Source organism: Heloderma suspectum, chromosome 2 (genome assembly GCF_057233095.1).
Source record: "Heloderma suspectum isolate Gila_16-S chromosome 2, 16-S_ref, whole genome shotgun sequence".
Taxonomy (NCBI): Eukaryota; Metazoa; Chordata; class Lepidosauria; order Squamata; family Helodermatidae; genus Heloderma; species Heloderma suspectum.
The window spans coordinates 157,766,766-157,787,189 of NC_139459.1; the positions used below are offsets into that span (position 1 = coordinate 157,766,766).

General features: G+C 41.7%; 2 protein-coding genes across 4 annotated transcripts in view; one reads left to right on the forward strand and one right to left on the reverse strand.

The window, feature by feature from the left end:
• ATP6V1A (ATPase H+ transporting V1 subunit A) overlaps window positions 1–9,423 on the forward strand; it is a 59,434-nt gene extending 50,011 nt beyond the window's left edge. For all 3 annotated transcript variants that reach the window (XM_084835350.1, XM_084835351.1, XM_084835352.1), the window contains exons 14-15: window positions 6,401–6,572; window positions 7,411–9,423. In XM_084835350.1, coding sequence (XP_084691476.1) covers window positions 6,401–6,572; window positions 7,411–7,503 — 265 coding nt within the window. In that variant the 3' untranslated portion in view covers window positions 7,504–9,423. The remainder of the gene's footprint in view (window positions 1–6,400; window positions 6,573–7,410) is intronic.
• Window positions 6,829–20,424, reverse strand: part of CTC1 (CST telomere replication complex component 1) — a 63,637-nt gene continuing 50,041 nt past the window's right edge. The window contains exon 23 of the mRNA XM_084835343.1: window positions 6,829–6,941. Within this exon, the coding sequence (XP_084691469.1) occupies window positions 6,907–6,941 (35 nt within the window). The 3' untranslated portion in view covers window positions 6,829–6,906. The remainder of the gene's footprint in view (window positions 6,942–20,424) is intronic.

Below are 20,424 nucleotides of genomic sequence, written 5' to 3' on the forward strand. Positions count from 1 at the left end.
TCAGCCTGTACTTCGCCTTTGCCAGGGGTGCCATAGACCCTCTTTTGGGAGAAGACTGAGCCAAAGTAGGAATTGAGCACCTCTGCCTTTTCTTTGTCATCTGTTATCATTTTGCCATCCTTAATTTAGCTGAACAACCATTTCTTTCCTCTGCCTTTTACTATGCATGTAGCTGAAGAAAGTCTTTTTGTTGCTTTTAGCATCCCTCGCTAACCTCAGCTCGTTCTCAGCTTTAGCCTTCCTGACGCCATCCCTGCAATTCTTTGCTATCTGCCTGTACTCTTCCTTTATTACTTGGCCTTCTTTCCACTTCCTATATGTGTCCTTTTTTGTTTTCAGGTCATCCCTAAGCTTTCTGTGAAGCCACACTGGCTTCTTCTGTTGTCTCCCACCTTTTCTTCTTGTTGGAATTGTTTGTGATTGTGCCTTGAGAATTTCCTTTTTTGAAAGCTCCCACCCATCTTGGACTCCTTTTCTCGTTAGTGTCGCTTGCCATGGGACCTTACTGATCATTGTTCTGAGTTTATTAAAATCAGCTTTCCTAAAATCCAGGGTACGCGTTTGACTACACTCAGCTTTTGCTTCCCTCAGAACCAAGAACTCAAGTACAACATGGTCGCTTTCCCCCAGTGTTCCTGTAACTGCTACTTTATCCACTAAGTCATCTCTGTTGGTTAGGAGCAAGTCAAGGATAGCTGATCCTCTAGTTCCTTCCTCTATTTTCTGCAGGAGGAAGTTATCTGCCACACAAGTCAGGAATTTCCTGGAGGGGCCATGTTTTGCAGAATTTGTCTCCCAACAAATATCGGGGAAATTGAAGTCCCCCATTACTACTACATCATGCTTCCTTAAAACATTGGCTATTTGCTTTTCAAAAGTTTCATCCTCATCTTCTCCTTGGTTGGGTGTCCAGTAGTTGACTCCGACCACCAGGTTCCTTTTATTCTTTGCTCCATTTATTTTGATCCAGATGCTCTCGATGAGGCTACCAAGCTCATCCTCCTGTATTACTGTGCAGAGATATGTATTTTTCAGATACAGTGCAACCCCACCTCCCTTTCTGTTCCCCCTGTTCTTTCTGAACAAGTTATATCCTTCAGTTGCTGTATTCCAGTCATGAGAGTCATCCCACCAAGTCTCAGTTATACCGATCAAGTCATAATTTCCCTCTTGTATTTAGAGTTCAAGTTCGTTCTGTTTGTTTCCCATACTCTTGGCATTAGTATATAGACATCGAAGACCATGTGCTTCATAGTCTGGCTTTCTTCCTACATGTGTCTGAAGATGATTATTGGGCACTATCAGAGCTGTTCTCTCCGTTGCAGTGCATGCGCCTACGTCCATTGTTACCCCCAACATTACATCTCCCTTCCCCGTAGGATTCAGTTTAAAGCCCTCCTGATGAAGTTCTTCATGCTGTGGCCAAACACATTCTTCCCATCCTTTGTGAGGTGCAACCTGTCCCTTGCCAACAGCCCATCTTCCAGGAAGTATAGCGTGTGGTCCCAGAATCCAAATTTCTCTCGTCGGCACCACCTTCGTAGCCAGTCATTCACCCGGAGTGTTTTTTGTTCCCTTTCTATCCTTCTTCTTCTGGAAGGACGGATGAGAAAACAATCTGGGCCCCAAAGTTCTTGAGTTTCCTTCCCAAAGCTTCAAAGTCTGACGTGATTTCTTCGTACCTCTGCTTGGCGGTATCATTTGTTCCCACATGGATGAGAAGAAAGGGATACCTGTCCTTTCTCATAAAGGCTTTATGAGTTTATGAGCCTTTATGAGCCCATTTATTATGGGCTTTATGAGAAGACTCATCCTTACCTAGATGACATTTTTACCAAAGTGCTGTCTCCAGATGAAGCCAAGAAATAAGTTACCAGTAGTGTTACTCCAAGTCTGTGCCACCTCCAGATTTTTGAGGGCCCTTGGGCAAGACACCCACAATGGGCTCCCTCCTTCAGTGAGTCTGTCTACTCACCTCTGTTTTCACTATCTGCTTTTGCTTCTCTTCCTCATCATTGCTTGCTTGACAGCCAGTGGGCAAGTAGATAGTGGCATCTACTGCTCCTCCTGCCCACCACCATTGTCTGGGCCAGATGGGGAGTCAGGCAAACAAGCAGGTTGCAATGGTGAAGAGGGAAGCAAATCCAGGGGGCTCTTGTCAGTGGGCCCCTGCAGGGCTGTGGGCCCTCAGCAGGTGCCCAACCATGCCTACCCTTGATGCTGGCCCTGCTCCAGGATCATGGCTTTGTAATCAAGTGGGCCAAAAATCACCGCAAGTCAGCTTGCAGCACCTTAGAGTAATAATTGATACTGTGCAGATTTATCCCTGGAGCAGATAGAGTCTGTGTGCACTGCTCTTTCAAATAATGAAGAGCTCCCACCTGGTAGCTCATTTTCCTTGGATTGTTTCTAGGGCATGCTGGTGGTGTGCATAGGCTTGGTGCCTTGGGAGAAACACCATCTCAGGCCATCCAGCTGGCCTTACAATCTCATCAGTATATGCTCACAATAGGAGGGGGTTGCATAGGTCCCATCTTTCTGGAGCTCGCATTCCTTGGGCAGTGGCTAGGCTACAGCCCCATAGCTTCCAACATGGTGGTCCTCTGTAAGAGGTGCTTAGAGTGGTTGTCACTACTGATGCCAGCCTCTTAGGGTGGGGAAGGAAGAAGTATCTACTCTCTTTTTTTGTCCTCATCCACAAGAACTCTGGTATGAGAATACAAGGGTGCAGGGTTCTTGTGAGACCAAGACCAACCTTGGCATCAGTGGCCTCAAAGTGAGAGTAATTTGACTGATGTGCATGCATTTTTGGAGCAAGCTAAGAGGAGTTCATATCATTATTCATCCAGACATCTGCCCTAAACAAGTAGGGGGAGTCAGGGAATGGTATCTCAGAGGAGCTGTTCCTTTATTAGCCATTAGATCTAGGGCATCTCACGGGGAGGTGTACACTGCAACAGTTTTGTCCTCTCTCCACATTTTCAAGCTTTACAGGGTTACTCTTTTTCCGTTTCATTAATTGGCCTTTGCCCTTGGATCCTTCAGCATGTGTTACAGCTCTGAGTCCGAACTATTGTGTGGTTAAACCCCCTGATTTGTGGGTCACTGCACTTTCAGATCCTAGGGTTTGACCACTGGCTGGTACCAAGTAGGGAGAATGGATAATTTGCAAATTCTTCTTCTACTTGTTTACCATATGGTGGTCTGGCTTGCATCTGTTAAGGATACTTTTCTGGACTTGTACTTTGGGATTTGCACTAAGCTTTGGGTTAGGTTCATTGCCATGAGAGCAGTTTCTCACCCTGCAGGTGGGGTTGCGCTATGTGTTAAAAATACGTATCTCTGCACAGAAATACAGGAGGATGAGCTTGGTAGCCCCATTAAGAGCATCTGGGTTAAAATAAATGCAGCAAAGAATAAACGGAACATAGTGGTCGGAGTCTACTACCGGCCACCCAATCAAGGAGAAAACGAGGATGAAACTTTTGAAAAGCAAACAGCCCATGTTTCAAGGAAGCATGATGTAGTAGTAATGGGGGACTTCAATTTCCCCGATATTTGTTGGGAGACAAATTCTGCAAAACATGGCCCTCCAGGAAATTCCTGACTTGTGTGGCGGATAACTTCCTCCTATGGAAAGTAGAGGAAGGAACTAGAGGATCAGCTATCTTTGACTTGATCCTAACCAACAGAGATGACTTAATGGATAAAGTAGCAGTTATAGGAACCCTGGGGGAAAGCAACCATGTTTTACTTGAGTTCTTGGTTCTAAGGGGAGCAAAAGCTGAGTGTAGCCAAAATGCGTACCCTGGATTTTAGGAAAGCTGATTTCAGTAAACTCAGAACAATGATAATTAAGGTCCCATGGCAAGCAACTCTAACGAGAAAAGGAGTCCAAGATGGGTGGGAGTTTTTAAAAAAGGAAATTCTCAAGGCACAATTACAAACAATTCCAACAAGAAGAAAAGGTGGAAGACTACAGAAGAAGCCAATGTGGCTTCACAAAAAGCTTAGAGATGACCGGAAAACAAAAAAGGACACATATAGGAAGTGGAAAGAAGGCCAAGTAAGAAAGGAAGAGTACAGGCAGATAGCAAAGAATTGCAGGGATGGCGTCAGGAAGGCTAAAGCTGAGAACGAGCTGAGGTTAGCGAGGGATGCTAAAAGCAACAAAAAGACTTCAGCTACGTGCATAGTAAAAGACCGAGGAAAGAAATGGTTGTTCAGCTAAATTAAGGATGGCAGAATGATAACAGATGACAAAGAAAAGGCAGAGGTGCTCAATTCCTACTTTGGCTCAGTTTTCTCCCAAAAGAGGGTCTATGACCCCCCCCCCCCCGGCAAAGGTGAAGTACAGGCTGAAGGGGCAGGATTGCAGCTTGAGATCGATAGGCATATGGTCAAGGAACACCTCATTACTTCGAATGAGTTCAAATCTCTAGGGCCAGATGAACTGCACCCTAGAGTAATAAAGGAACTGGCAGAAGAACTCTCAGAACCACTGTCTATTCTCTTTGAGAAATCATGGAGGACGGGTGAAGTGCCAGAGGACTGGAGGAGGGCTAATGTTGTCCCTATCTTCAAAAAGGGTAAAAAGGAGGAACCTGGGAACTACAGACCAGTCAGTCTGACATCAATCCCTGGGAGAATTCTGGAGCAGATGATAAAGCAATCCATCTGGAAGCACCTTGTCAACAATGCAGTGATTACTCGAAGCCAACATGGATTTGTCAAGAACAAATCCTGCCACATGAATCTGATCTCATTTTTCGATCAAGTAACCTCCCTTGTGGACTGTGGGAATGCTGTGGACATAATATACCTCGACTTCAGCAAAGCTTTCAACAAAGTGCCCCATGATATCCTGTTTTGCAAACTTGCTCAAAGTGGGCTAGATGAAACAATGATCCGGTGGATCCACAGTTGGCTACAGAATTAGACTCAAAGGGCACTTATCAATGGAATCTTCTCAAACTGGGGAGAAGTAACAAACGAGGTACCGCAGGCCTCGGTCCTGGGCCCAGTGCTCTTCAACATTTTTATTGATAACTTGGAGGAGGAGGTGCAGGGAATGCTGATCAAATTTGCAGATGACACAAAACTGGGCGGGATAGCTAATACCTTGGAAGACAGAAACAAAATTCAAAGGGATCTTGGTAGACTGGAGCACTGGGCAGAAAACAACAGAATGACATTTAATAGGGATAAATGCCAAGTTCTGCACGTAGGATACGTGGCTCAACAACACTACAAGCAAGAAGGATCTTGGAATTGTTGTCGATCACAAGCTGAATATGATCCAACAATGTGATGTGGCTGCCAAAAAGGCAAATGCTCTTTGGGGCTGCATTAATAGAAGCATAGCTTCCAAATCCCAGGAAGTACTAGTTCCCCTCTCCTCAACACTGGTTAGGCCTCACCTGGAGTACTGTGTCCAGTTCTGGGTGCCACATATTAAGAAGGATGCAGACGAGCTGAAGAGGGTTCAGAGGAGGGCAACAAAGATGATCAGGGGACTGGAAAGAAAGCCCTATGAGGAGAGACTGAAAGAACTGGGCATGTTTAGCCTTGAGAAGAGCAGACTGAGGGGAGAAATGATAGCACTCCTCAAGTACTGGAAAGGTTGTCACAGGGGGTTGGACTCGATGGCCTTGTAGGCCCCTTCCAACCCTACCATTCTGTGATTCTAAGTGAGAGGTGCCTCCTATTCCAGCCCTTCATAATTCTTCAATTAAATAATCTTGGGAATGTCTGGACCACTGTCTGGTGAACAAGTAGGAGGAGAACTCAGAGATATGCAAATTCTGTTCTATGACCTGTGTGCACTATGCAGACTTGTGTAATTTCTCATTTTGCTAACTGTAGCAAGCACTATGTGGAGCACTGAAGTTTGTCCCTCAACCAGAAATTTTATTCTCCTGTCCCCTGGCTTCTGAGTTTTCAGCCGGCATCGCTCCTCTTAGCAGCCAATAAAGGCTGGAAACCTGCTTTTGGTTCTTTGAATGAAAGCCCTGCAAGGACATCACATTCTAGGGAAACTGAATTCTACACCCATATTTGGCATATTTGTGTGACTGTAGTGAATGCGTCTTGGAAATCTTGCCTTTTTGCAACCATTTTTAATGTTTATCTGTAGCAAACAAATATTGCTCTTCCATGACACATCTGTCACTGTGTGTGTATGTGGGAGTATTTCTTGAGCATGTAGCAGGAGTGTACATTTACCATAAGAGTTTTCATAGTTCAATAACATTATATTCTGAGGGATGAAAGTCTAGGAATAAAACATCTCCAAAAGGTGAAGGCAGGAACAGCTCTCAGATTCACTTAACTGCCGCAATGCTCCTTAATCCTTAGGAATCTGTTGAGTTGATGATAGCTTCTGTGCTGTTTCCATCAGGTTTTGCCCATTTTATAAGACGGTGGGGATACTGTCCAACATGATTGCATTCTATGATATGGCACGTCGAGCAGTTGAGACCACTGCCCAGAGTGACAATAAAATTACTTGGTCCATTATCAGAGAAAACATGAGTGAAATCCTGTATCGACTCACCTCTATGAAATTCAAGGTATGTCCTTTGCATTAAGGTTATAGCAAAGCACCACCTAAATTCTTTCTTCTGTGCTAGGTGATCTTCCTTGGGAGGAAAAATTGTCAGGATTTTGGCTACTTTCCTCTTAATTTGATTATAAGAATTCAAACAACTCTTCCTACTTGGGCCTAAGATATGTCTTCAGATTTAAGAGATGTGACACTGCCCAGCACATCCCAACAGTTTATTGCAATTTAAGTATTTTATGTGGTCATTTGACATGAGCCATAGCAAAAATTATCCCAGGTAACTCTTCTCCCACTTTGATGATAACATTTAAGGATACTGCAGAATAAGGCACTTTCTACTGTCACAGGAGTGGCCACAGTGTTTCAAATTCTTGTCCTATGGAAAAAAAAATGGAATTTTACTAACAATTTGAGATCAGTGATTAGACCAGCAGTGATTTGGATTTGACTGCAGTCTATATTTGCAATATAGATTGCTGCAGTCCACAGCAATATTGCTGTAGGTGACATCCAGCGTTACATGATCAGACTTCCACTTGTGTAATGGGACTTCCCTTTCCTCTCCTCCCTCCCACCCCTTGCAGCCACATCTGTGCCCCTAAAATCTGCTCCAGAGAGCCCCCAATCCTCCAGAGCAGATTTTGGGTGCACACAGGAGGGAGAGGGAAATCTGTTTCACCAACTTTCTCCATTCTGATGGCAGATGATCACCACTGGATTTTGCCCTGTGTGTTTTCTTCACTAGAAGCAGCTGGGAAAGCCTTTTTAGTATCCAGAGCACACTTCCAGGGAGTGAGTGAATTTGTTTTAAAAAATTTCTATACGAACCTTTAATTAAATTTCAGGACCCAGTGAAAGATGGAGAAACAAAGATTAAAGCAGACTATGCCCAGCTTTTTGAAGACATGCAGAATGCATTTCGCAGTTTGGAAGACTAGAGGGTGACTCTCCTGGACCCCCACTTGACTGTGTTTCTCATCTTGCCTTTCTTGCTTTTCCCGTGATAGAAGATAAAGATGTGCACTTTGCTGAAGATTACTTTTATCTTTAAAAACATTCCTCTTTAGTTTGTTAGTTTTGTGTGTATGGATGTAAATCTGAGCTTAAGTGTGTAAAGCAAGGTTTGTAAAGGTTCCTGTAAGGCTGACATTTCTTCCAGATTTGACCTTTTGTCTCTGGAAGAAATCAAAGTGAGTGGGAGTATGGATTGCTGGGAGGAAAAACACATGCTGTTGTATACTGATGGCATAAGGGCAGTTGAACCAGTTTTACTGGTTTAGTGCCGTGTATTTGAGGTAGTTCTGATGCTGCAGGGATTTATTTATTATTGTACTTTAATGCTGTTGTTGCCACCATAAAAAATCAAGACTATAAAAATTACTTTGCTACAATACTCCTTCAGCACTTCCCCGTCTCATCAAATGTGCTGAAAAGCTGTAGGGTTGGAATTATTGGACAAAGAGGTTGCTGTAGGGCACTCCTATGTGTCCATCTATTCTTATTGTAGGAATTACAACTCTAATTTAAATATTGTTACTGAAAACCATGGTTGATAACAACTAGCTGTAGGAATAACTCTACCCTGTCTTCCCCAATATGGAAATTCAGGTACATCTGTGTGTGCAGCTTGATTATTTTGTCGATATACAGTGCATGGCAAACTGTGGACCAGGCAGCCAGTCCCCTCCTCTACTTCCTGCAGACCTTTTTCTTTGGCTGTTACGTCACAATAAAAACAACAATCCTATGGAACAGCTGGACAGTAATTCTATGTTTATAGGGGAAGAGATTATTAATATCCAAAGCTTTCATTTTGCAAAGCTGATGACTCTGAAAGGTCTGCCCTCCTATCCTTGCCTCTGACTTGCAGGAGATGTAGGTGATCTTGCTCACTCAACTTCCAATGTGTGTGGGGATATGTTCTTATCTCAGATAGGTTAGTTGCTGTCCTTGATGTTCATGTCTAATCACAATTTCAATAATGAGGAAGAGAATCTTAGTTTTTACTGATTAAAAATCCTAACACCATTGTATCACTACTGCAGAACAGGAGATCCAAGCAAAAATCAGCTAACCCCGTCTGGAGTAGTTTCTTGCAGAATTATAAATCTCACTCTTGTGCATAGCAGAAAACCTGGCAACAAGGATGCAGAATAAAGCAGGGGCCACTTGTACTCTGTATAATGAAGTATAACCAAGTACAAATGCTCTAAATCTCTCCCAGTTTAATGCATTTGCAATGGGGTTGCATTAGCTGTGGGATTAATGACACTACTGTTTCCAGTATGATTCCAGATCTGTGTAGGGCTGGAGCCTAGCAGAAACATTATGATTTTTTTCCTCACCCAAACTTCAGCTGTCTTCAAATAAATGTCAGTTAAAAATTAAAACTGCATCTTAAATGTTGCATAGAGTGTTAATTTTCATTGCGCTTTGTTCACAAAGAGTGGTATATGAATGATTAGTGCAAACCGCTCATTTACTGAAATTCCTATTAACTGTATTATGTTATAGCATTTCTTGCCTAAAAAACTTACCTAACTACATTCAAGAGAAAGCTGTAAAAATTTCAAAAGATATCTAATGACACAGCTATTTATTGTGCTATTCCTACCCTAAACTGGCCAGTTCAGTTTCATACATATGTGTATATATATATATTGGTTTCCTTGTTTTATGTCTGTTTTCAGTATTAGAAAAACTGATGCTTACTGTGGTGTTGCATACTCTTCAGTTCACCAAAAAGTGGAAGGAATGAGATGGCAGGGAGGTGGAATCCTGTATAATACATTATATCTGTTGCTAGCAGTTGCCTACACTTGTTCATGTCGCTGAGAATAAAAAGTGTATTTAGAATATGACCTTTCTGTCCTTTCTTAACTTACTGTTTTACTACTGGGGCTGTGCTATCATCCCCTGACCAAAATGATCAGAGTGATCTTGAGATGGAAATTGAAATTAGGAATGCATCCAAAGGAAAAAAATCTGGTAGTGATGGGTGATTTCTTTTACCATCACATAGCCTGGATAAATGTGTATTCCAGTCACAATAGAGGTAAAATTTCTAGATGCCCTAAACCAGCCTACCCCAACCTGGTGTCTTCCGTGTGTTTCACTACAACTCCCATCAGCCCAAGCCAGCATGGCCAATAGTCAGGGATGGTGGGAGCTGTAGTCAAAAACCAAAAACATCTGGAGGGCACCAGATTGGGGGTGACTGCTGTAAACAACTGTGCTGATTCTGGAACTGACCAAGGAGGAACCTTAGACTTAATCCTAAGTGGTGTCCAGGTCCTAGTCAAAGAGGATCAAATCTCTCCAGAATGCTTGGTAATTACTCAAGACCACAATAATAGAAGTTCAGCCAGAATACTGCAGGTCAAGAAAAATACCACAAAATCCAAGAGGTCACCAACATGGCTAATGAGTGGTGTCAAGGAAGATATTAGAAAATGGAAGTGTTGCTCAAACAATGAAAACAAAAGGAACACAAACTTAAATGAAAGACACTGAAGCAGAGAATAAGGAATGCAAAAACTGGGCATGTTTACCCTTGAGAAGACTGAAGGGAGATAGGATAGCGCTCTTCAAGTACAGAGAGGAAGGCCAGGGTCTCTTCTCAATCATCCCAGAGTGCAGGACACGGAATAATAGGCTCAAGTTACAGGAAGCCAGATTCCAGCTGAACATCAGGAGAAACTTCCTGACTGTTAGAGCAATACGACAATGGAGCCAATTCCCTAGGGAGGTGGTGGGTTCTCCCACACTGGAGGCGTTCAAGATGAGGTTGGACAGCCATCTGTCGGGGATGCTCTGACTTAGGATTCCTGCACTGAGCAGGGGGATGGCCTCGATTGTCTTGTAGGCCCCTTCCAACCTTACTATTCTATGATTCTATGAAAAAGGATTTTGAGAAGTACACTAATAGTACTAAGGCTAACAAAACTTCCTTTAAATACAAAGAAGCAGGAAACCAGGAAGGGAGGAGGTTGAACTCTTGGATGACAGGGAAATTAAAGAAGGACAAGGAAGGTTGCTAAAAGCACAACTAGCCAAAATTTGGAAGTGCCTAGTGCTGAAAAATGCTCAACATACCCGAACAATTTAAGTATCCTTTCATCCTTGATTTCATTATGTGTTTCCCTTAATAAGAAATTTCCCAGGGCCACAGGCATCCTGAGCAGTGTTACTGGTATGCACAGGAGGTGTGTGTGTCTTGTGCGTGGATGGCTCTGACTTGGCTTTCCTCAGAACTTTATCTCAATTTTTCCTCCTCTCTCTAATGGCAGAGAGAATCATAAGTCTCTCTGCCATTAGATCAAAGTGATGTTATTGGACAAAAATAAAAGGAGGGGTAAGAGTGTTAATAGAAAAGAAATTGGGATATTCCATATGATAAAAATCCCCCAATTTATTTACAATGACAAATACATAACATTTAAATCTTATTGTTGACAGAGGGTAGTACATTTCCCCCCCTTTACCAATAAAACTATAGGTAGAATCAATTAGCTGCTTGGAGGTTTTCTTTATGGCTCTTCTTAAGAACAAATTATATTTAGTCTTTTTTCTGTAATCTGAGGAAAGCCTTTAACAAATATTGCTATATATGTCCCTGATTTGAATATACAATAAAATCATGCCATATTTTATTTTAAAAATCAGATATTTTGACTTTGCCTTTAGCTAATTTCAGTTGGTAAGGGAGCAATCCTATGGCCACTAGACACTGTCTGGAGGGTGTTACTCAGGTCCCTTTTGGGGTGCTAGGTGCTGGGAACAGGCTTAGAAGGAAGCCATGGAGTGGAATGGGAATGAAACTTTGCTTCATCAGCAGGCCTGACTTTCCTTGAGGGCAGAAAGGTTTGCTGCCTGGAGTCAAAGATGCAGGCAATTGTGCTGACAAAGCAGTGGTCAAGTTGTGGAACAATGGGCCACTAGGAGAAGAAGTTGCGATGTATATTACTCCTCAGAGCTAGCAGCTCCATGAGTCTGGAAGGTTCCCGTATACCCTGAGGAAGTCTAAGGTAATATCAGCTGCCCAAAACTATGAAAAGGTTTCATAGGTTTCTGCCCACCCTATATGTCTTTCACCAATCCAGAACCAAGTTTCTAATTGACAATGGAAAAGAATGAAAAGGGCCAATCAGAAGGCAAGAATGTTCAGGAAAGTCAATTTTTTTAAAAGTGACTGAACCCTAGGAGAAAAACTTCAGTTCTTTCTGTTGTTTTTTCTGTTTCGCATAGCTCCATGTTTTGCTAACAGATTTTTGCCAGTTTGCGGGCCTTTGGGGCCATAGTTTGCATGTTTGCCTACTTTTGGAGAGAACAACGAAATACTTGCTTTGACCATGCCCCTTCTTCAGTTTTTAAGGGAGCAATCCTATGGCCACTAGACACTTTCTAGAGGGCCACAGGATTACTCACTTTCTAGGAACCGAGGTCGGAGCCCTGGCTCTGAGCTCAGTTACCAGAGACCACACTCCTCCCCACCCCTGCTCCCGCCCCCTCATAGCCAGCGTGATTCTCTCTGCACCAGCTACTTCCCCATGCTCAGAAGCAGAGTGCGGAGAAGGGGAAAAGGGGGTGATCCTGGGGGAGGAGAGGAGACTGCAGAAGCTGCTTTATGAGGCTTCCTATGTGCTGCACGGCCTTCCCCCCACTCCTGCTCCAAAGTCCCCAGCTAGATGCACAAAATCACACATCTAGCCAAAAACGCAGGGCAGCAGGAGCATAGAGGATCACCTCTGTGCTCCGGCTGCCCTGCATTGGATAGGCATCAGCCTCCAAGCTTGGAGGCTGACATCTATCTCCATAGGCTTGCACCCCAAGGATGCAGCTGGCCATTGTTTCTGAACTAGCTTTTGGGGGCTAGATGCCTAGCTCCAGAGCAGCTTGATTCAGTTTTCCTCTTTTATTTTATAAAGGCTCAGACTTCACTACCCTTTTCCATTCTAAAACATTCTCTAAAACATTCTCTCTACCTGGATTCATTTTTTCTAACCGGACTTTGCTGACTTCTGCACCTTGGATTCTATGAGAGGCCTCTTTCAACCTTCCTGTAGGTCCACAAAAGCCTGTTCTCTGCCTGGAACAGGTAGCTATGCCTTCCTTTTAATCCCACCCACCCACTGACCCACCCCCCACACACTTTTATCCCTTTTCTCTAAAAGCTTGGACCATACTTCTATATAGTTGAACTCTTCAAACATTGCATTTAACTAGTTTGGACTGGTGGAAGTTTAAGTGGAGCTAAGTAACAATTCAACCGGTGCTAGTTGGGCCTACTAGTCTCCTAACCATTGCCTGTTTCACATGTTGCTTCAGTATGTGATGTTCTTTTGCATTTACTTTTCTCTACAAACCATGTCTTAAGACTTCCTGTGTGGTATTTGTTTGACAAGTTGAAAAGGTATTCACTCTTTTCTGTTTAGTTTTAAAATATATTTTCAAACACATTGAACTCTAAATAGCCTTAAGTCAGCTCAGGTTACGCACTCTCTCCCATTGGGGCAAAGTCATTTTCAGAGGGCCGTAGGATTGTTCGGTTTCTGGGAACTGAGGTTGGAGCCAGGGCTCCGACCCCATTTCCCCAAACTGCACTCCCCACCCACCCCCTCCTCCTCGTAGCTGGCATGGCTCTCACCATGCCGGCTACATCTCTGTGCTTGGAAATGGAGCGTGGAGATGTGGAAGAGGAGACGGTCCCGGGGGCGGGGTGGGGAGGAGACTGCAGAAGCTGCTTTACGCAGCTTCCTATCTGGTCTCCAGGCTCCTTCCCTCCCCCTCCCTGAAGCTGTGCCTAGACAGGCAAAATCACCTATCTAGGCAAAATTGTAGGGCAGCTGGAGGATGCGGGACAGGATCCCCTCCATGCTCCAACTGCGCTGCACAGGATAGTCGTCAGCCTCTGATTTTGGAGGCTGGCGACTATTCAGACAGGATTGTGCCCTAAATCAATTTTTCTGCCTTGACTATTTGCCACAGTTCCATGTGCCAAGCTTTCAATGTTGGAAGTTCTGCAGTTTTCCAACTTTTAGCTATTACCCCATGAGTTGCCATCAGCATGAACATGGTTGATTCCTTAGATGTCACTTTTGTATTTTGTTCTTTCTATATGGTTAATAGAGACAATGCTGTTGTTATATAATTTGATGTGTAACATTTGCCATTTCTGAGAATATCATGTTCCCAAACTGTAACACAACAGGACATCGCCATCACGTATGAATATATAAACCTTGCTTATTAGAATTTCTCCAACATTTTGTATTGTTTGCATTTGCTATTCTTGCCAGACACACTAGTATAATATAAAACTGGAGCAATTTTAACGAATTCCCACTAAAGATTGTTGATAAAGTTTTCTTTGATTGAGTCATCCATAATTTATCTCATACATTTTGTTCTATTGTTGTTCCAATATCATCTTCCCATATTATTTTTAATCCATCTGATGTATTTGTGTCTATTTCAATAAGATGTGAATAAATTTGAGACTAATCCTTTTGTCTCTAATATACCATAAAATGTTGTCATACTTCTAGTCATACCTTATCTTTCTAGAGGATTCATGATAATATATTTGATCTATTTCATTTGGATTCCCTGAAGTTTTTCTTCTAATTTTGCTACAATGAGAGGGGTTTCATTTTCATAGAAATCTCACATTGTATAAAACCCTTTTTGTTTCAACTTTGCAGATTGCGCTTGTTTATCTACATGAGCAAAATTTGGATGCCACAAAAATGGAAGGAATGGGAATATTTCCAGGATTAATTTATTTTTCCATTTCTTCTAAATTTTTAACGCGGTGTTTAAAAAGTTAGTCTATCCATTTTAGATCTCCTATTTTTTCCATCCAAATAAAGTTGTTATTTGCTAGGAATTTCTTTCCCCACTGCTTCCATACATACACAGCTTCTCTGACACTCTCTCTAAATACAATACCACTGTTTTAATTGATTGCTTCATAATATTTATGGATACTTAGCTCACCCCATCCCGCTTGATCTAATCGCTTTTGCCTTAATGTTTTTTTTGTGTGCAAGCCTTGGTCTTTTCTCTTGATAAATAGCATTTAAAATATTTGTTGCATTGCGCATCTTTCAAGTCAATTATTATGGGAAGTGTTTTGAAAAAATAACTTATCTGAGATCGTCTTTTTATCTGCCTGATCACTTTAGATTTAACTTCTGGAGGTTTTTAAATGTTTTGAAATCATTACTCCTAGATTTTTAGAATTATTTATGAAATGTTATAATGTCTACATATGGCTGGGTGGCCAGCCAGATGGGCGATTAATAAATTTAATAATAAAAATTTAATAATAAATAAATAAATAAATAAATTGGGTTTAACATTTATATAGAATATTCTAGATTTTCTAATAATTAATACATAATCCTGCCACTGCTCCATACTCACTGATCTCTCTCATAAATTCTGGCAAGGCTTCTTTAGGATTCGTGGTAAGTATTGTGATGTCATAAACGAACAAGCTGATCTTAAGTATTTGGCCATTTATTGCTAAGCCCTTAATATTGTTATTATTTCTTCTAGTAACTGCCAGGGATTCTATAGAGAGAACAATGAGCTGGAATGATAGCGGGCAGTGCCATTTTGTTCATCTACTCAGAAGATATTTTTCTTGAATCAAATCCATTTTCTCTCACCATAGTTTTTTATTTTTTATAAACTGTATCACTTCCATAAAATATTGCAATATGTAAGTTTTTAATGTGTCCAAACTTGAAACCTCATTCCAAATGGTCAAATGCTTTCTGCATATCCAGGGATAAAATTGCTAATGGTATCTCTTTCTTTTTACTTATATGAATGTCATTAAGTACTGTACATATTGGGTCAGCAATTTACCTTTGAGGTATGAATCCTGTTTGGTCTGGGGAGACATGTTATTTGATTATAGTGCTCAACTGAGAAGCAAGGACTGCTGTGAACAATTTTGCATCTTGATTTAATAATACTATCAGCTGGTAGGAATCTAACTGATCCATTTGCTTGCCTGGTTTGAAGATGACTACGATACTTGTGTCTTTCCCTGAGCATGATGACGGCTTCCCTTTCAGTATCTGCTTAAAGATTTAGTATTGCCGTATATTGCTGACAATATTATTTAAATTGTTTATAAAATTCTGCCCCATTCAACATCCCAACATACCTCAGGATGTTGAATTTTAATTTTTTTCACATATGTTCTATTTATTTGTTTTCAATGGGCTTATTTAACATTTGTCTATGCTCATTCTTGAGCTCTAGAATATTTAATTTTTGTAAATATTCTTCTATTGTTTTCATTGGATGGCTTCTCTGAAGAGTATTTTTCAAACTATGTAGCAAACCACTCTATTTCTTCTGAGCTATGCATTTGTGTATTATTATATTCTATTGACAATATTTTCTTCCTATGTTTTTATTTTTTCAAAGTGGTTGCTAACCATTTTGTACGCTTGTTACTGAATTCATAATTATTCTGTTTAATATGGAATAGGTTTTGTTAAATTTCTATATATCCTTTTTGATCTTGTTTTATGTTTCATTTTTAATTATCTTATTTCTGCCTATAATTAAAATTTTAATTATTAATATTTTTTCAGTCTAGCCATCCATATCCCATATTACATACATACGCATTCCTTCAGTTATTTTTTCTTTAAAATAATTCTGTATGTCCTCTTGTATTCCTTTTCTAGATTCTAATTTAGGGTGCAATCCTATGTGTTTTTAGACAGAAAAAAGTCATACAACTCCCAGCATGTCCGAGCCAGCCATGGCTGGGGCATGCAAAGAGGACATTTTTCTATCTAAACATGCATAGGATTGCACCCTTAGTTAATAGAATGGTATTAAATCTCCATGATTAAATCAAGTGGTGGGTTGCTCTCCATGGATACCCAAATCTAACCAAACTGGTGTGTGGTCAGATATTTTCATTATATCAGTCTTTGCTTTTACAGCTCATTAAGTGAGCCGATATTAAAATAAAAAAAATCCAGAATACATATTATGTCTATGCGAATCACATGTAAAGTAGATTATCTACTCTCCGGGCACATGAGTAACAGTTTTGCCAATTCCACAGTTTTCCCCTTTTTGTTTTTATTACTTCTCTTATCCAGAAGGCTGATATGAATCCATTTAAATCTCCCCCTATTAGAATTTCTCCTTCTTTAAATTTATTTAATTTTTAAAAGACAGCCCTCAAAAATTTAATGTTTCATAACTGATGTATAAATAGAAGCAAATATAAATGTTTTATTCCCATACTGCTGTTTTACAAAAATGTAACATATTTGTGGATCTCTGGCTATTTTCTCTTTCTGAAATGGGAATCAGTTGACAAAATTATTGTTCCCATTCTTAAGAGTTTCCTGGGGCAGAATAGCAAGGTTATATTGCTGCTGCTTACACTGGTAAGACTCAGTTTTGGAGAATATAAAGGGTTTATCCCCTCCAACCATTAAGTAATGCTGCCGGATTTGGCTTCAACTGACTTTTATTACCTAGAACAGCATCTAAAATTATCTCCTGCTTTGATAATATAAAGACTGCCTACTGTTTCTCTGCGATTCACCAGCAAAAGGAATCGTGTACTTTGACCAGGACGGAAAACACTTCTGAGAATATCAGGACTTCATATTTCCCAAAATGGATGACCAACCATCTGCCCTTCCTTCCCAGCACAATCAGGGGCAGCATAACCTTCCTGTAACCATCACATGTGGGAATACCAGACCACCTTACCTGTCTCCTGAGAAACCTGTACGAGGGTCAAGAAGCAACAGTAAGAACCAGACATGGAACAACCGATTGGCTCAAAATTGGGAAAGGAGTACGACAAGGCTGCATATTGTCATCCTGCTTATTTAACTTATATGCAGAGTACATCATGAGAAACGCCAGGTTGGATGAATCACAGGTCGGAATTAAGATTGCCGGGAGAATTATCAACAACCTCCGATATGCAGACGATACCACCCTAATGGCAGAAAGCGAAAAGGATCTAAAGAGCCTCTTTTTGAGGGTGAAAGAGGAGAGTGCAAAAGCTGGTTTGAAACTCAACAGTAAAAAAACTAAGATCATGGCATCTGGCCCCATCCCTTCCTGGCATATAGAAGGGGAAGAAATGGAAGCAGTGACAGATTTTACTTTCCTGGGCTCCAAGATCACCGCAGATGGTGACTGTAGCCATGAAATTAAAAGACGCTTGCTCCTTGGGAGGAAAGCTATGGCAAACCCAGACAGCATAGTAAGAAGCAGAGACATCACCTTGCCGACAAAGGTCCGTCTAATCAAAGCTATGGTTTTCCCAGTAGTAATGTATGGCTGTGAGAGCTGGACTATAAGGAAGGCTGAGCACCGAAGAATTGATGCTTTCGAACTGTGGTGCTGGAGAAGACTCTTACGAGTCCCCTGGACTGCAAGGAGGTCAAATCAGTCCATCCTAAAGGAAATCAACCCTGAGTGCTCATTGGAAGGACAGATACTGAAGCTGAAGCTCAGATATTTTGGCCACCTAATGCGAAGAGAACTCCCTGGAAAAGACCCTGATGCTGGGAAAGACTGAAGGCAAAAGGAGAAGGGGACGGCAGAGGATGAGAAGGCTAGATAGCATCACTGATGCAATGAATATGGACTTGAGCACGCTCCGGGAGAGAGCGCAGGACAGGAAGGCCTGGCGTGCTATGGTCCATGGGGTCACGAAGAGTCGGACACGACTGAACAACAAACCATCACGTGACCTGCAGACTCCTCCTCCCACACTACACCTGGGGGTTAGTCTCAACTTGCAGGCAACATGACTTTACCATTTAGACACCTCACCCCCACCCTGCCTTTTATAACATCTTGCCTGAAGGAGAGATCTGGGAACCTTCGAAGCTTGCACAAATTTTATTTTATTAGACCAATCTAATTGGTCTAATAAAGGTATTACAGCAACATGCATTTTGGTAATATTTCTATGTCTACCTTTTATTTATCTCTGTGTTCCTTTAAATCCTCCATCAAGGTATTTAAATTAAATGAAGATGTCATATGCAAAGTCCTGCTCACTTCTGAAATGGGTAGCTTGGATTAACTTCATCCATACTGTGCTGTAGCCCATTAAGGGGGAGCATCTTCTCCCTCCCATTTCTCCTACCCCATACATTCACCATTCTTTATGTAAACATACAAAATATTTAATTCCCTCCTTTACTTAAATTTTCCATTTGTTGTTGTTGTTGTTCAGTCGTTCAGTCGTGTCCGACTCTTTGTGACCCCATGGACCATAGCACGCCAGGCCTTCCTGTCCTGCGCTCTCTCCCGGAGCGTGCTCAAGTCCATATTCATTGCATCAGTGATGCTATCTAGCCATCTCATCCTCTGCCGTCCCCTTCTCCTTTTGCCTTCAGTCTTTCCCAGCATCAGGGTCTTTTCCAGTGAGTTTTCTCTTCGCATTAGGTGGCCAAAATATTGGAGCTTCAGCTTCATTATCTGTCCTTCCAATGAGCACTCAGGGTTGATTTCCTTTAGGATGGACTGATTTGACCTCCTTGCAGTCCAGGGGACTCGTAAGAGTCTTCTCCAGCACCACAGTTCGAAAGCATCAATTCTTCGGCGCTCAGCCTTCCTTATAGTCCAGCTCTCACAGCCATACATTACTACTGGGAAAACCATAGCTTTGATTAGACGGACCTTTGTCGGCAAGGTGATGTCTCTGCTTCTTACTATGCTGTCTAGGTTTGCCATAGCTTTCCTCCCAAGGAGCAAGCGTCTTTTAATTTCATGGCTACAGTCACCATCTGCGGTGATCTTGGAGCCCAAGAAAGTAAAATCTGTCACTGCTTCCATTTCTTCCCCTTCTATATGCCAGGAAGTGATAGGGCCAGATGACATGATCTTAGTTTTTTTAATGTTGAGTTTCAAACCAGCTTTTCCACTCTCCTCTTTCACCCTCAACAAGAGGCTCTTGAGATCCTCTTCGCTTTCTGCCATTAGGGTGGTATCATCTGCGTATCTGAGGTTGTTGATAATTCTCCCGGCAATCTTAATTCCGACCTCTGATTCATCCAACCCGGCATTTCTCATGAGAAATTTTCCATTTGACTGCTAGCTTAATTTATAATTTACTGCTCTTAAATCATAATACAGTCATGTGAAAAAGAAAGTACACCTTCTTTGAGTTCTATGGCTTTACGTATCAGGACATAATAAAAATCATCTGGTCCTTTGCAGGTCTTAAAATTGGGTAAATACAACCTCAGATGAACAACACATGACATATTACACCGTGTCATTATTTATTTTACAGAAATAAAGCCAAAATGGAGAAGCCATGTGTGAAAAACTAAGTACACCCTTACTGCTTCCATAGGTATGAAGAGGCTAAGTAGCAGCCAGGTGCTGCTAAACAAATGCCCTTGATCAACTGATCATCAGCAAGTGTGACCACCTCTATAAAAGCCGAAGTCTCAGGAGTGTGCTGGTCTTGAGCATTCAGGTGTGTGTTGACACAATGCCAAAGAGTAAAGACATCAGCAATGATCTTAGAGAAGCAATTGTTGCCGCCCATCTATCTGGGAAGGATTATAAGGCCATTTCCAAACAATTAAAGTCCATCATTCTACAGTGAGGAAGATTATTCACAAGTGGAAAACATTCAAGACAGTTGCCAATCTTCCCAGGAGTGGACGTCCCAGCAAATTCACCCCAAGGGCAGACCGTGCAATGCTCAGAGAAATTGCAAAACATCCAAGAGTTGCATCTCAGACTCTACAGGCCTCAGTTAGCATGTTTAAAGTTCATGACAGTACAATTAGAAAAAGACTGAACAAGTATGGTTTGTTTGGAAGGGT